Source organism: Poromitra crassiceps, assembly GCF_964638095.1.
Source record: "Poromitra crassiceps genome assembly, contig: HAP1_SCAFFOLD_559, whole genome shotgun sequence".
In the NCBI taxonomy this organism is placed as follows: Eukaryota; Metazoa; Chordata; class Actinopteri; order Beryciformes; family Melamphaidae; genus Poromitra; species Poromitra crassiceps.
In genome coordinates, this window is record NW_028151849.1 from 92,975 (window position 1) to 108,317 (window position 15,343).

Consider the following 15,343-nt stretch of genomic DNA (forward strand, 5'->3'; position numbering starts at 1 on the left):
TTTACAATGTGAGATTTAAGTACAGCAATGTTTCTTTCTCTGTTTTTTTTTTTTTACCTATGTATTTTCTTTCTATTCAATATTCAATTCTTTAAGTTGTGGTGAAGTTTCCTAGAGTGGTTTCATACACTTTATATAACAATATTGCATACATCATGTATTTGTAGTGTTTGGAAATAAAATCCTAATCAAACACCTTGAAAGCAGTTTTAGGCCTATCATTCCATCATTAGACATTTAACTGTCACACGAGCTCATGGTGCAGTCAGATGGGTGTCCACGTGGCGGCGCTGCAGTCACGCTGTTTGGTGTTGTGATGATGAGCGGTTTGAGGTTTTTATCCCATTGAAATTATGTTTCCGCTTCAAGATGCATTCTGTGACAGGCAGCAGCAGACCATGCCGCGCTCAGTTGTACGGAGGCAAGGGCCGATAATTCCTTTTGTCTGATGCCCTCTATCAACCAGCAATGGTTGGAGACCCCACCTGTGGATGGAGAGGGGAGGGAAAAAGACATTTTAAACCCTAAACTAAAGGAAGCTGAATGTCAATATGTCACGGTATTATCCTTGTATCAAATGGGTATTTGAAAACTTACGTATGTGTTCCTGGTGATGACATTTAAAAGAGTGAAATTCAACATATCGAGATGTTCCATTTCTTATTGAATGGGATTGAACGTTTTACCTATGGCCCCCAAACGCTGGATCCCATGGAAGATGTGGGTGTTGACTGCGCTCTGGGTCCATTGCTGCTGCAGTGCAGGCGACCCTCACGTCACTCTCTCTCAAAGGAGACCGTGTGGCGCAGCCATTTTCGTTCCCCCATAGAAATGCAACCAAGTCGAGCCTCACCTCGCCAGTTAGAAAAAAATAAGACGCATGGACATACCAAACGAAGTAGGTATTCAAAGAAGTACTTGAATCTTTTAGAGTAGCTAGATAACAGTGGCATAGCCAGAAATGAAATTGCAGGTGGGCCTGAATAAAAGTGGGAATTTGACTCCAGTAAATGTTCTTAATGTGCTTTCAAAGGAAAATGAAAGGTATGCATACAAGCCAAAACAAACAAGGACTGCGATCAAAGGTATATAAAGCAAGTGAACTGCTATTTGCATTATATAGGCTACAAGAAGTGTGATGTAGAATGTCCGCTATGAATATGTAGCTATATAAGCAGGAGTCAAATAAAGAAATAATTGTATACCTATGTACAAATCATTGTATAGCTCACTGCAAAGACAGTACAAGTAGGGTTTGTTTGCTGTCAAAAGGGTGTAACCGCATGTACACCAGTTTGACACAGAGCAAAACCCCACTTTTGACACTGACCAAGCCTTGTGGGTAGACTGGAGGATCCTAACAGCACTTAGGTCAGCTCATAATGCATGCTGTCATAAGTGATGCTACAGTAGCATGGCAGCATCATCACATATTTTATACTATATTCTAAAGAGTATCAACTTTTGAGTTATACCCAATTTATGCAATTCCAAAACTGTTTAGGGACCCCAGTATGCAAAAATATTAAAATAGAACAGGTGCAAATAACACATTTATACTGCATGCAAAAAAATTGCATGGTTTTTTGCAAAACTGCATGGGATTAGTATAACGTGACCATGACTGTAAAGGGGAGACTCGTGGTACCCCTACAACCCATTCTTATTCTGATTCAGATATCTTGAGGTGAGAGGTCAAGGGGACCCCTTTGAAAATGGCCATGCCACTTTTTGACTTGCCAAAATCTAGCCTCAATTTAGAGCATTGTTTAGCTCCCTTCCCAACAAGTTAACATGACAGAGTGGAATGGATGCCTCAGGTCTTCTAGTCTCATATGATAGCAGGACCCTCACTCCATCTCTAAATATAAGTCCATTAAAGCCTCTGAAAGACAGTAATGTCGGCCATTTAGGAAGTTTTAAAGTCTCGTGATTGGATGGGCCTAGGCAAGAAGTGGGTGGGCGTAGGCCCAGCCAGGCCCACCCGTAGCTACTCGCATGTTTTCTGAGCAGAACGCAAGATTAGAGCGGAATTGTTTTCTGGAGAACACCAGCACTCTGGTTCCCAGCGTTTCCCGGAACACCGTGGTGTGTTTCCGCCTGTTTCTGCCCATAGCCGGAGTATCGACAAGGCTTCTGGTCCCATGGCTAGCCAGGGCATGGTTCACCTCTTCAGGCTGCTGCTGCCAGCTCAGCCCTTCAAAGTGGCAGCCATGCAGCACCAGCAGGGGGCAGTCTACTGCCATGCTGGAGAGAAGAAGAAGGGAAACGTTCAATGTAGAATTCATGCTGATGCAATCTGTTCACAGTGTTCCTCGTGGTTTCACAATGCGCCAGACAGCATCAGTTGGAGCATTGGTGGTTTCTTTGGTTAAAATCCCTCACACATTACTAACTGTATTGGGGTTTTCCTGGGGTTACTGTCAACTTCCAGCAGCTGTCTGATTATCTCTGGGGTTTCCAACTTCTGCCAGGAGGATCGAGCACTGCCATCATGCAGCGGACCTGCAGAGCAAATAGCACCACACTAAATTCACAGGCTGATAGTGGTACTGCAGGTACTCTTGATCAAAGCAGTCACATTATGAAAAGAGATTAGTGCCTGCAGAAATGTGTCATGCTGCCATTGAACTCAAACAATGATAAACAAATTAATTTGCAAACTTTTTTTAAAGCAATGCCTTGAAATTGAATGGGAAATTTTCTTTTCTCATCTCTCCATTTTCTACATCTTTTAACACTTGAAGGACCAGAATTCCATACTAGAACGACTGTAAGTGGTCATTTTGACCACTAGATTCCAAACTCTCTCAATCTCTCATGATAAATTCCCAATTGAGCGATTAATGCATTTATTGTGTTAAGATATTAAGATATATTTTAAAAAGACAAAGCAACACCAAAATGTGAAAATATAGACTACAAAATAGGTCTAGAACCCTGGGAAATTAAGTGAGGTCCAAATGGTCTTTCTAGGTAAAAATGCTAATATTTTCTTTGCCTTTTGTGTAATTCAAATAAAAACTACTTTAAATGACAATGCAGACACTTTTAGGAAAAGGCAGGTACCAGCAGCATTGTATTTGTTTTTTATTCAACAAAGCGATTGCACATTATACATTTCAAAAAGGTCAAAATGACCAGTGACCGCTGTGGTCTTTCTAGTGTTAAAACACCAAAGGACCACACTGGAAATAAGCCCTAGGTGTTCTTGTGTTATCCTTGATGGTTTTTTATGACACATCAAATAAATTCATTAATCATATTGGCTTTTATTTGTTATTGTCTGTAAGGCACTTTTTTTTTCATTATGATAATGAGACTGATGATAATGACAAAGGTCACTGCCTGTATCATAGATGAGATTGAGGGATTGTCTTCTTTTATCAGGCACTTTGCACTGATTTATGAGGCTAGAGCCCCAAAATGGGTCGAAGTCCAGACAACTCACTACGATTAAATAAGCACCCAATAGATAAAAGTAGTCTATAGTCAATGCATTGATTTTCCTTTTTAATGCAATTATAGTGAATCGTTTTGTTTCATCAAGTCTTTGAGCATGTGAAATTGAAAAGCATGGAAGATGAAGCTGCATGGTTTAGAGTTGCTATTATTATAGCTACTGCAACCTATTTCAGAAGATAGATCTCTCCAATCAAAAACAGTGAATTATCTATACTTATTTTCTGACACTTATGAAGTCAGATCAAGGCATGAACTGGCTGAAAATGAGCTTTTCGTTTGCTTGATGTTATAGGGGGATAGGGTGTTGGCTGATGGCACGTGATATGTATTGCTCCAATGATCCAAACAGAGGCAGCAGTGGAGCACACATATAATAAATAGACTATACCAGCAACCGGCAGCAACTCTCGTAGAAACCAGGCATTACTTGGGTTAAGAAATCAACAGATTCATGGTTTGATTCCTTAAACTCTGAAGAAGAAAAAAATTCATGAACAGGATGTAGGCTGCTCAGTATTTTCCAAGAGACAATTCAAATTGATAGTTGATTAACAATAGTTGATTACTTTTCACAATGTAATCTGTAGGCCAATAAAGACTACATTCTGCAGATGATCTTGAAGCTAATGGATGGGAGATGGAATATACTTTGTTAATGACATTTATTTTTTAAATAAAAACCGATCTCGTTAATTCAGAAAAACAAGAGCAGAAAATATTTTTCTCACAGAAAACTTATCTCATTCATTTCGAGACAGGGTGATCCCCCCCCCCCCCCCCCCCCTTCCCATATGCCTCCGGAGGTCCTAGCTGCAAGATTATTTTCATTATCGACCGATATCTGATCATTCTTTTTTTATTCGATTAATCATTTATGTCACAAATAATGACAAATGCCCATCACATGTCACCAGAGCCCGATATATATATATATATATATATATATATATATATATAGAGAGAGAGAGAGAGAGAGAGAGAGAAAAGAGAGAGTATATGCTATATATTTTTGCTCTCTTTTGAAATGCAAAAAGCAAAAACATTGAAAGTGGAAAATGAGGAAAAGGGTTTAAAAAACAGCAAAAGTTTTATGTTTTGCTATTTCTCTGTTTTGCTTTGTTTTTCTGTAATCAAATGTTTTATAGTCATCAGTTCATCTCATATAGCCATATGTAATGTAATGTAATGTATCTCATATAGCCGCTCTTCTTGGTTCCACATCCAGGCTTAAAACTCTTAAAACTCTTGGATTTTCTGAAACGCCAATGGAGAAATGAATGGGAAATTGACTACCTGGAAGCGGAGCTGCAAAAAGGTGCAGGCGGGAACTGTTGAACTCATTTGGCTATTATGCTGTGGGCAACATCCCAACCAGGTGATGCATGCACCGTTTCCCATAACTAAAGACCTGTGTAAAAAAACACGTGGGAAGGACAGCATTATGCAACGTTGTGTGATCATCAAGGCATGTGACCATAATGCCTTGAGAGGAAATGCTCCAAATATGGTTGCACAGGTGTGACAGAAGGTGTGACTCATAGTAAGTAGCGTTTTTACTGCTCTGTGATGCAGACAATTAAAGCCTGCGTGAGACCGACACTAACAGGCATATCAGATACAGACACATGTGGATACAGTGAAATTACCTGTTAGATATCTCAGGTGTGTTTTCTGTAAAGCATATTTAACTGCTGCCTATTTGCATATTACTGGGCCGTTGGTTTGACTAAAGGATTTAGACAGTGTAAGACCTAAGATCCAACCACAGGGGAAAAAAACCAAAGGACCCAACAACCCAACTTTCCTTGACTTGGACCTCCATTCAAGAAGCATGCTGCGGCGGAAAGGCGTGAGGGATCCCGGTGTGGAGTGTAACAGGGCTCTGCTGGTGTCGGTGGCTCAGTTCCACCATGGGGTGAACTTGGGGAACCGGCCCGGGGCAGAGAGAGACACCAAAAGACTCCACCGCACCCTCAGCAAACTGGGCTTCAAAGTCGACATACACAACGACCTCGACAGTGATGAGATCTACGCATTGTTTGAGAAAGGTAACATACACGTATACACAAGATGTAGCCTAGAATCAGCGGGGACACTCAACTTGCTTTGCCCAGGGGCCACTTTTGCAAAAATGACAGGAGGCAGGGGCCGCTAAACAACATTAATAATAATAATAAAAAAATCTGTAGCAGATTGTAGGTTTTTGGGGTGCCAGCTGGCAGCTGTAGTTGGCTGGTCATTTTAATGTTTTAAGATGTTTACACTCTGCCATGAACCGATGCCATGAACCCACATAGCATCAATTTGAACCACCGAGCAGAATGCAAACAAATAGTCAAAGCAATAATCCGAGTGACGATGTGAACACGTGTGCCTGCATGGGACAGCAAATAGGTGGCGATATTTGACAATTGAGCTGGAGCTCAGTCAAACTTTGTTTAATGTTAGTTTTCAGTGTGAATTAGAGAATGGTCGGGGGGCCACTCGGCGCCCTATCGGCGGCCGCATCTGGCACCTGGGCCGTAAGTTGAGTATCAGGGCTATACAGTATGGCATAGGGACAAATTAGGCCTACATGTAATTGGTCCCTATACCAAACATGGGTAAATGGTGGGTAACGGTAAAAATCCCACGTTTTAAGCCTTAACATATAGACAACTACGCCTCCAATCCCCACCCCCATTATTATTATTATTATTATTATTATTATTATTATTATTATTATTATTATTATTATTATTATTATTATTATTATTATTATATTATAATTATATTAACATCTTTATCCTATATTAAGATTTTAAAACTTCTTTATCCTTCTTTTTCAAATATCTTCTTTTAAACATGTTATGCTTTTAATCGTTTTCTTTAAACACATCTTTATTATAACTAGTGGGATATTACCCCGTGCAGTGTATCGAGTTTAAATGTTGCATTCTCTGAATGTTCAACCCCTATGGACTGTATCTGCAGCTAGGCTGGCCAGCGCGGACAGACAGTTCCCCAGCCCCATAAATCTTGTAAAATTAATCTGAAATAGCTCCCCAACAGATACAGAAATATGACCATAATGTGTTTGATGTACATATAAAGAACTGCCGCAATCGGTTTTGTGAAACACGCATTTCAAAAAATCACGTTTTCCCTTCTTCCTGGTTTCTCCTCTGACAGCCTGAGCTCACCTCAACAGAGGCAGCCAGACTGCGGGTGTTGGTGCTCTGGAATAAATATAGTACATTTAATATTGTATATTAAATATACAATGTGTAGAGTATTTACAATTTAACTTCACTTATAAATGTTTCAGACAAGCAATGCAGTGTTTCTGTGCAATATCCTCAGACTGTCTCTTGCATCTTGTCTTAAGCTGTGTTCACACAGAGATATTTATTTTTCTCTCTGTCGCTCGACTGAACCCTTTGGAATCGCTCTGTGGCTCTGTTTAAATCGCTCGTCAATAGGCACAAGAATTGACGGACATCTGGGGGCTATAACGTTACGCAATGTCATGATATTTGTCCACTACGAGCCACCGTAGTTGTTTACAAGCTAAGCCTATCAGCGTGCTCCTAACACGAGCTCTATACCGGTAGTACAGACTTCACTTCATGTCAGCTGTCAGCCTGTCAATCAGCTGTCAATGCGGTTTGTTGCCACACAGTAAACCAGTGGTTTGTTCCAAGCCAGTGTGATCCTTGACTCACTCTCACACGGCAGCCAATCAGCGTTGAAGAGCGAGCGACTGATGCCAGCGTAATTTCGCTCGAGTTGGGATATTTCATCTCGGGCTGTCGCTCTGTCTCTGTCGCTCGGACACCCAGCGATTTTTCTGCCGGGCGAATATACGCTCAATCGCTCGTTTGCATTGACTTTGTATGTAAACTCGATGCCAGCGAAAAACTTTAATAGGTCGGTGTGAACGCCCCTTTAGAGTTGTCACTGACTTTAATAGAATAATTGTTCGAGGCATTGAGGGAAAAAGGAATTGCCCGTCTCAATCCATGCAGTCACCTCATTGTTAGCTTTTGAGTGCGTTTTGTGTCGCCGATTTTCTGTGTTCCCTTCTACAGATGATCAAACTGCACTTCATGTCGTGTTTGGAGTCACTCAGAATACATGTAAACAACTGGATAACAGACAATGTGAAAGTGCAAATAGACTCTTATCACTGATATATTATAAGCTAGTTGCACCTTTGGCTATGGCCTCGTAATCAAGTCCTTATCTTTGCTGGATAAACAAACTGATAAAAGGGGCACATTTCAATGTTCATGAACATTATAAATGTTACCATCTTAGTTCAAATTGGCTAAGTGGGCTCTGTGGTGTCTGTCAGTGTCTGTCGGTCACGATTTTTGGAGCCCGCAGAGCTACGGGCAGTTTCCATAACGGCAGCCATGGCACATCATCTCCAGAGTCTCCACCCATGGCATGCCTGTTTACACCCTTATTATGTAAATACAGAGAGGGGACAGAATGGCCCCTTGGCCTGCCTGTGCAGACAGACACTCCTGCTTAATAGATATTGCACAAGAGCCGAGCATGTGTGTGTGTGTGTGTGTGTGTGTGTGTGTGTGTGTGTGTGTTTGTACGTGCAAGTTTGCCATTCCTTTCTTTGCCTGGTCCTGTCGAGAAGTGACTAATATTGATAATTGAGCAAGGTGTGCACTTCAGTTAGCATGTAAAGACCCACATGACGTCTCCATCTGTGTGTGTGTGTGTGTGTGTGTGTGTGTGTGTGTGTGTGTGTGTGTGTGTGTGTGTGCGTGTGCGTGTGTGCGTGCGTGTGCGTGCGTGTGCGTGCGTGTGTGTGTGTGTGTGTGTCTGTGTGTGTGCATGTGTGTGTGTGTGTGTGTGTGTGTGCGTGCGTGTGTGTGTGTGTGTGTGTGCGTGTGTGCGTGCGTGTGCGTGCGTGTGTGTGTGTCTGTGTGTGTGTGCTGCAGAGAGCAGGCGGCCGGTGAAGGACTGTTTCCTGGCTGTGTTGTCGTCTCATGGAGAAGAGGGCTGCGTGTTTGGAGCGGATGGGAGACCCGTCCGGCTGTCTCATATCTTCAGCTGTTTCGACAACACGCTTATGGAGAAAAAGACCAAGCTGTTCTTGATACAGGTAAATAGGCCGCAGGAGCATCCTCGTCTTTGTGGTTGCCTTCACACACAAAATTCAGTCAACGATGAAACAGAGTAGAACAAGTGATATAGTTCCACCCTCGGGTCAGCCCCATTTATTGCTAACACCGCCCCCTAGCGGCACAAAGTCAACATTACAGTGTCACTTACCAACAAACTAACAGACGGAGACCGATCCATAGTCCCCCCCCCCCCCCCCCAGAATCGTTTCTAGTGTCAGTATATTTGACTTTGCATTCATCTGAATGGCTGCTGTCATCTTAGGCGTGTCGGGGAGGAGATCTGGATGATGGGGTGGAAGTAGCCTAGGTAAACCCAGCCACCACGTGACCTGCTCTCTCAGTTCCCAGTCACTATCAACAGGTCTGAGAGCAGGTCACGTGGGGGATGGGTTTACCCAGGCTATGTGACAGGCTCCACGTTTGCCATAAAACTACAGGATAAGGGCACCAAAAGCATGCCATGCCTGCTAATGGCCACTAGAGAGAGGCAGTGAGTTATTTTTCAAGTGCAAAAGACAACGACCCTTTCTGACGATGGTGGTGAATCCCATGAAGCTCTTCCAGGAGGTGCGTGTCACTTTTGAGGTGCCACTGTCTACTGATACAGTATTAAATAAAGAGGCAGAGAGGCAGCAATACTAAACCCAGTTATTGGTTTATTTGCATTTGGTATTTGATGTTGTATTGTGAGATGTTCCAACCGGCTACCTGTACATATAAAACACTATGTGTACTCTCACATTGGCCAAGTGAGCCATGCACAACATTGCACTGTAAATAATGTCAAAGCTGTAGTAGTGACATCTTGTGTCAACATACAAAAATAAAGATATTATGTAGCCTACAAAAGCAAAGCAAGTTACCCTCAATATTTGTTGTCATATTTCAGTATTTTCCTAGACCAGTGGAAAAAAAACAGCTATTCAAAACAGCTATCCAAACGAGACGACAAATAGTGTGAAGACTTGAAACCTCTTATTTACAGACAGTGAGTGCGTTTACATGCACACAATAAACTGATAACTGGGAATAATCAGTTTATGGCAATAATCTGATTTCTGCGTTTACATGCACTTTAATAATCCGACAATAGGAGAAACCCGGGTTTACATGATTCAGTCAATTAGTCGGATTTCTCTCCAGAAAGGCGGCATTAATTCCGGAATAAAACAACAGAATATAGTTGCAAAATGCAAAATCACATTTTCCTAATTTATTTGTCCAGCGCAGAGGATGGTTTAGGTGAAAATTAGGTTGTGTATCTCGTCTGCTTTACTAAAATTGGAATAGGCGTCGCTTTGGAAGTGCATCTGTCAATAATATTTCCAACTTTACCGAGCACACAGCACAGAGGCAGGCAGGTGAGGTGACTTATTAAGCACGTCAAATGTTCATGACCCACAACGTGTGTTGAATTGAAATACTGTAGCCTACCTGTCCGAAAACGGACAGAATTTGTCACGGATATTAACGTTATGTGTGTTGTGTTTTGAACGACTGAGTCTGTTGTCTGTAGGCTACGTCATTCGATTTGCAATCCGAGACAAATATTCGTCCTCTCCTGTAGAATATCCACATTTCGGCTCTGTGCGGGGAGAGAGAGAGCAGAGCGCCCCGCTCCGCTCAGTCAGGGGCTCCGTGCTCACCGTCATCTCGCCAAGCCGGCTGTGGTGCGCTGTGGCCGGGGGAGAGACTGGCATGCCGGTGAGAGAACCGGGAGGAGAGCCGAGGGGCCAGTGAGTGCAGCGCGTCTCTCCCTGCCTCTCACACGCTCCATGTGCTTCTCTCTCCTGCAAGTCGTACATGCGCAGATATATAAACCCGAAAGAAACCCGGTTATGCCGGATACATGCAGAGAGAAGACCGATTATTGCCGGGAAACCTAGGTGTGTTTATCGGTTTATTCATAACCCGTTTATGACCATAAACGGATAAAGCTTATCAGTTTATGCTGTTTACATGACCACTTGAATAATCAGGTAACTCAGAAATCCGCTAATAAACAGTTTATTGGTGTGCATGTAAACGCACTCAATGATAGTAAACCTTGAGCATTTAATAGGGGTGAAATGTCATATTACACATTAGCCATGGTTTGCTCCAGTGTAGATATATATCTGTACAAATCTGGCTAAGCTTTATTATAAAACGGCTCTCTCAAATCAAGCAATCTGATTGGTTCACAGCCATTGTATAAATCCAGTAACCCACTCCAATAACCCATGGCATTGTCACAATGCTGAGGAAGGCTTACGCCGAAACGTTCATTGTCACTGCTGTTGCTGCTTGAAGGTATTAAAACAACCCAAAAGGATTTATTTTGAGTGCTGGTTTTTTGTCCTTCTATAAATTTAATATCAATGCATCACATCTTACCTCTAATAGTCGACGAGACCAACGCAGAGTAGTGTCGCTTAACCCCGAGTGAATCGGCGAGTGTTAGTGTGTCTGTAGCCAGGGCAGATCAGGAAGTGAAATGAAACGGTTTGCAGCAGCCACTTCGGCCATAACCACAAAATAACTTCCAAAAAACCTGTTAGAATATAACGAGAGATGTTCCCGAGAGTATGCGTGGCGTTCACATTGTTTATGTTATGTTGCTAGGCAGCGCAAACAGCGTAGGAAGGCAGCTGCGTTTCACTTCCTGGTTTCACTTCCGCGTTTCACTTCCGGGTTACCCGGTCCGGTCGCTCTAGAGAGCCCCCTGTTGACGCGAGTTTAGACAGACTATAGACTTAATAATCACCTAAGGGAGCAATCTCAGATACACACGGCTTTGGTCTCGTCGACTATTAGAGGTAAGATGTGATGCATTGATATTAAATTTATACTGTTTAATAACAATCGAAAAAGTTGCTCGTAGCTGCTTTAAGTAAAGACCAAGTGTACTTTTATGCAAGTATACTTATATACTCAAGTATACTTTATGCACCAAGTATACTTATATCAATATACTAGTAGTATACTCCAAGTGTACTTGCCTAATACTTCTTGACACTAAATTGGCACTAAATCGGCCCAATTCAGTATACTAGTAGTATACTAAGTAAGTATACTACTAGTATACTTTAAGTTTAAGGAAAAAGTACAACCATGTGAGATTCGAACTGAGGGCCCCTTCCTTTCAGCACAATGTCCTGTGTCTTATCCACTCGACCATCCATTCAGCTGAGTAACGGAGTGAATGTTGACCATACCACTATATGTGTATCTGTCTCTATTCTAACACTATAGCTCGGATTGGGCTGAAAATTTGCATGGAGGTGGGTTATGATCTGGGGAAGGTCATGAGCAGATTAGAAAGTCCTGGAATCACCTGGAAAGTCCTGGGAAATCCTGGAAACGACCTGGAAAACACCTCATGCCCACAGCCCAGTTCGGATTGGGCTGAAATTTTGCATGGAGGGGGGTAGTGATCTGGGGAAGGTCATGGGCATGTCATCAAGTCCTGGGACCACCTGGGAAAGACCTGGAAAATCCTGGAAAACACCTGGAAAACACCTTACGCCCACACCCCAGGACGGATTGGGCTGAAATTTTGCATGGCGGGGTGTTAGGATCTGGGGAAGGTCATGGGTCCATCACCAAGTCCTTGAACCACCTGGAAAGTCCTCGAAAATCCTGGAAACCACCTGGAAAATACTTCACATCCACACCCCAGGTCAGATTGGGCTGAAATATTGCATGGCAGGGGGTTATGATCCGGAGAAGGTCATGGGCACTTCATCAAGTCCTGGAACCACTTGGAAAGTCCTGGAAAACACCTGACACCCACACCCCAGGTGGCATTGTACTGAATATTTGCATGGCGGTGGGTTGTGATCAGGGGATGGTCATAGGCAGGTTGTGTACTTCTGGAAACCATGTCTGGACACCACCATAATTTCCAGCGAGGCAAAAGTCACAGTTGTATTGCTTTAATTGTGCCTATAAAAGGGAGCATGGGCTCTGTTTGTCTGTTTGTTTCTCTGTTTCAATTGTCCCTCTGATGATTTCATTCATGAATTAATGTCTATGACATCATCACTGATGATGTCACAATCTCTATGACATCATCACATCTATGACATCATCAGTGGTGGTCATCAGTGAGTGATGTCATCAGTGATGTGAAGTTGAGCAATTGTGTGCTGAGTGACTCCATATATTCTGGTAGCCTTAGCAGCCAGTATACATCAAGTCTGCTACTCTCATATATGGAAGAATTGTCAATAAAATCAGCCAAATGTGTATGGTGTGTATACTACCTCAAAGAAACCGATATGTCTGAAAAAGTATTTAATCAGCTATAATCTATCGACTATAAGGGACCACATGGAAATAAGCCTCTGGGATTTATTGTGATATCCTGATTTTTCCATTTTATATGCAGAACTGCTGTAGCGTACTTCAAATAAAACAAATCAACTACAAGCCAAGTATACTTATACTTTCTGTATAAGGCAAGAATACTTATTTATACTTTTCTTGTGTGTATCTCAATCACAAGTTTAAGTACAAGTACAGACAGACAGACAGACAGACAGACAGACAGACAGACAGACAGACAGAGGGGGTTGGTCAGTCAGGGTGAAGGTGATCACAGTTTTCCTATTAGCTTGCACGGCATCTGGTGTCAGACGGTTAAGGGATTAGAATGAGACGGCCTCGGATTGTGACGCAAACACACACACACACACACACACACACACACACACACACATTCACGACTAGACATGCTACTACCAATGCCAATGAGATTTTTTTTACACATTCCATCAGGTGAGGAGGTACTCTGTCATTCTCAGAATTCTGTCTTTACTCTCATAATACTAACACAGTCATTTGGTTAATCTAAGGACTCAAAATCATTTTTCACATTAGCCTTAACCTTTCATAAGTGCATAGAGTTTCATATACAGGGAAAATCCTTGTCTTTGGTTAATCATTTTCTCTAGGTGGCCAGTTTGCACAATTTTTGGAGGCAGTTATGTCATTAAATTCTAATCTTCCCCATTGTTCAGGTCAAAGGGTAGGTTATGCTGTAGATTTCAGTGGTTCTCAAATTGGGGTCTGGGAAACCCCAGGGGGCCTTGATTGGGTTCCAGGAGGTCCCCAGCAAAAAGGGGAATCCTTTATGTTGGCTCTAATTCCATCCTCGTGTCAATTTAGGGGTCCTGGACAGCTTTGTAAACTTTCAAATGTTTGTTTGTTTGTTTATTTATTTAAGAAAAGGGACAATGCACATTAATTAACATGAGCATGTGAGTCCATCATGTAAATGTGCCAGATTTAGCCATACAGGCTAATTTTCATCTGCAGTCCCTGGCAGGTTGATGTTATATGTGAAACATTAACAAACACATGCAATAGTACAGAAGACATAAGTAGACAAAAGCATATAAAAGAAGAAAAGCACAAGCAGATTAATAGCATATAAAAAGAACATGCATGAGCACATATAAAAAGAACATGCAAGATGACATTAGCATATTCTATACAATACATGCCAGAGCAACAGCACATAAACACATAAAAACAGACAAAAGCATATAAGCAACTTTTCTTTGCACTGGGTGATGTCTATGCATTAATTCACTGCTATCACAATAGTTCAGGTGATGCAGCGTGCTAACAAACCTTCTGGCCAGGCAGGGTGTGTTGACGTACAAGTGACGCGTGATGGGGCGGGGCACTATGTGTGCTAGCTTGCATTTTGACTCACTGTCTGACAGCAGAATTGACCAGCTTGAGTCAGATGTCTACAAAGGTATGCTCACACACACACAGACACACACAGACACACACACACACACACACACACACACACACACACACACACACACACACACACACACACACACACACACACACACATGAATACACACATCCAACGCATAAATGCAGGAATGCAACACATACACACAAAGACCACAAGTGCACACACAATAGTGTGCATGCAGCCACGCCCACTGACCCTATTCACACACACACACACACACACACACACACACACACATGCATGCACACACACACACACACACACAGACACGCACACACACACGCACACAAAGCCACTGATGGCTGTTAAAGCCCTGCATGGCGTCATTGCCAGGCAGTGGGTGGGTGTGGCCAGGCAGTGGGTGGGTGTGGTCTTCACTGGCTGGTTAAACATTCCAAGGCTTAAATACTGAACAGCCACTGCCATTCAGGACCACATCACTCTGCCCCTCCCTCTTCTCTCTCTCTCCTCTCTCTCCCTCCCTCTCTCACACACATCGCAGTCCGGCTCACTCTCGCTCTACCATCCAATAGCTGAGCTGCTACTTTTCAGTATCAGGAAGGTAACTATCAATAATGTTTGTTTGTTTGTTTGTTTGTTTGTTTGTTTGTTTGTTTGTTTGTTTCTTTTATTTTGGTACTGCCTGGCTCAATCATTCAGTAGATTAAAGTCTTGTTTTTATATCAGGACCGTAGCTATCAGTAATATTGTTTCTGTCTGTAGCTCCCTTTCATTTTGCACTCATTCAGAAGCTATGAAGACTTATTGTCAAATATCAAGAAGGTGGTTAGTGATAATTACTGTGTGTGTGTGTGTGTGTGTGTGTGTGTGTGTGTGTGTGTGTGTGTGTGTGTGTGTGTGTGTGTGTGTGTGTGTGTGTGTGTGTGTGTGTGTGTGTGGGTGTGGGTGCGTGTGCGTGTGCGTGTGCGTGTGCGTGTGTGTGTGTGTGTGTGTTTCCCTGTTATAAAAAAGGAGTCCCTCCCTCTCT

General features: G+C 42.5%; 1 protein-coding gene across 1 annotated transcript; it reads left to right on the plus strand.

Annotated features, from left to right (window-relative positions):
• Positions 1–5,119: 5,119 nt before the first annotated feature.
• Positions 5,120–8,901, plus strand: LOC310771361 (caspase-7-like; the record flags this gene model as incomplete). The annotated part of the gene is made up of 3 exons (XM_083663992.1): positions 5,120–5,513; positions 8,409–8,572; positions 8,857–8,901. Exons 1-3 carry the CDS (start codon positions 5,297–5,299, stop codon positions 8,899–8,901), a joined length of 426 nt encoding a protein of 141 aa, XP_083520118.1. The 5' UTR covers positions 5,120–5,296.
• Between the last annotated feature and the right edge of the window lie 6,442 nt (positions 8,902–15,343).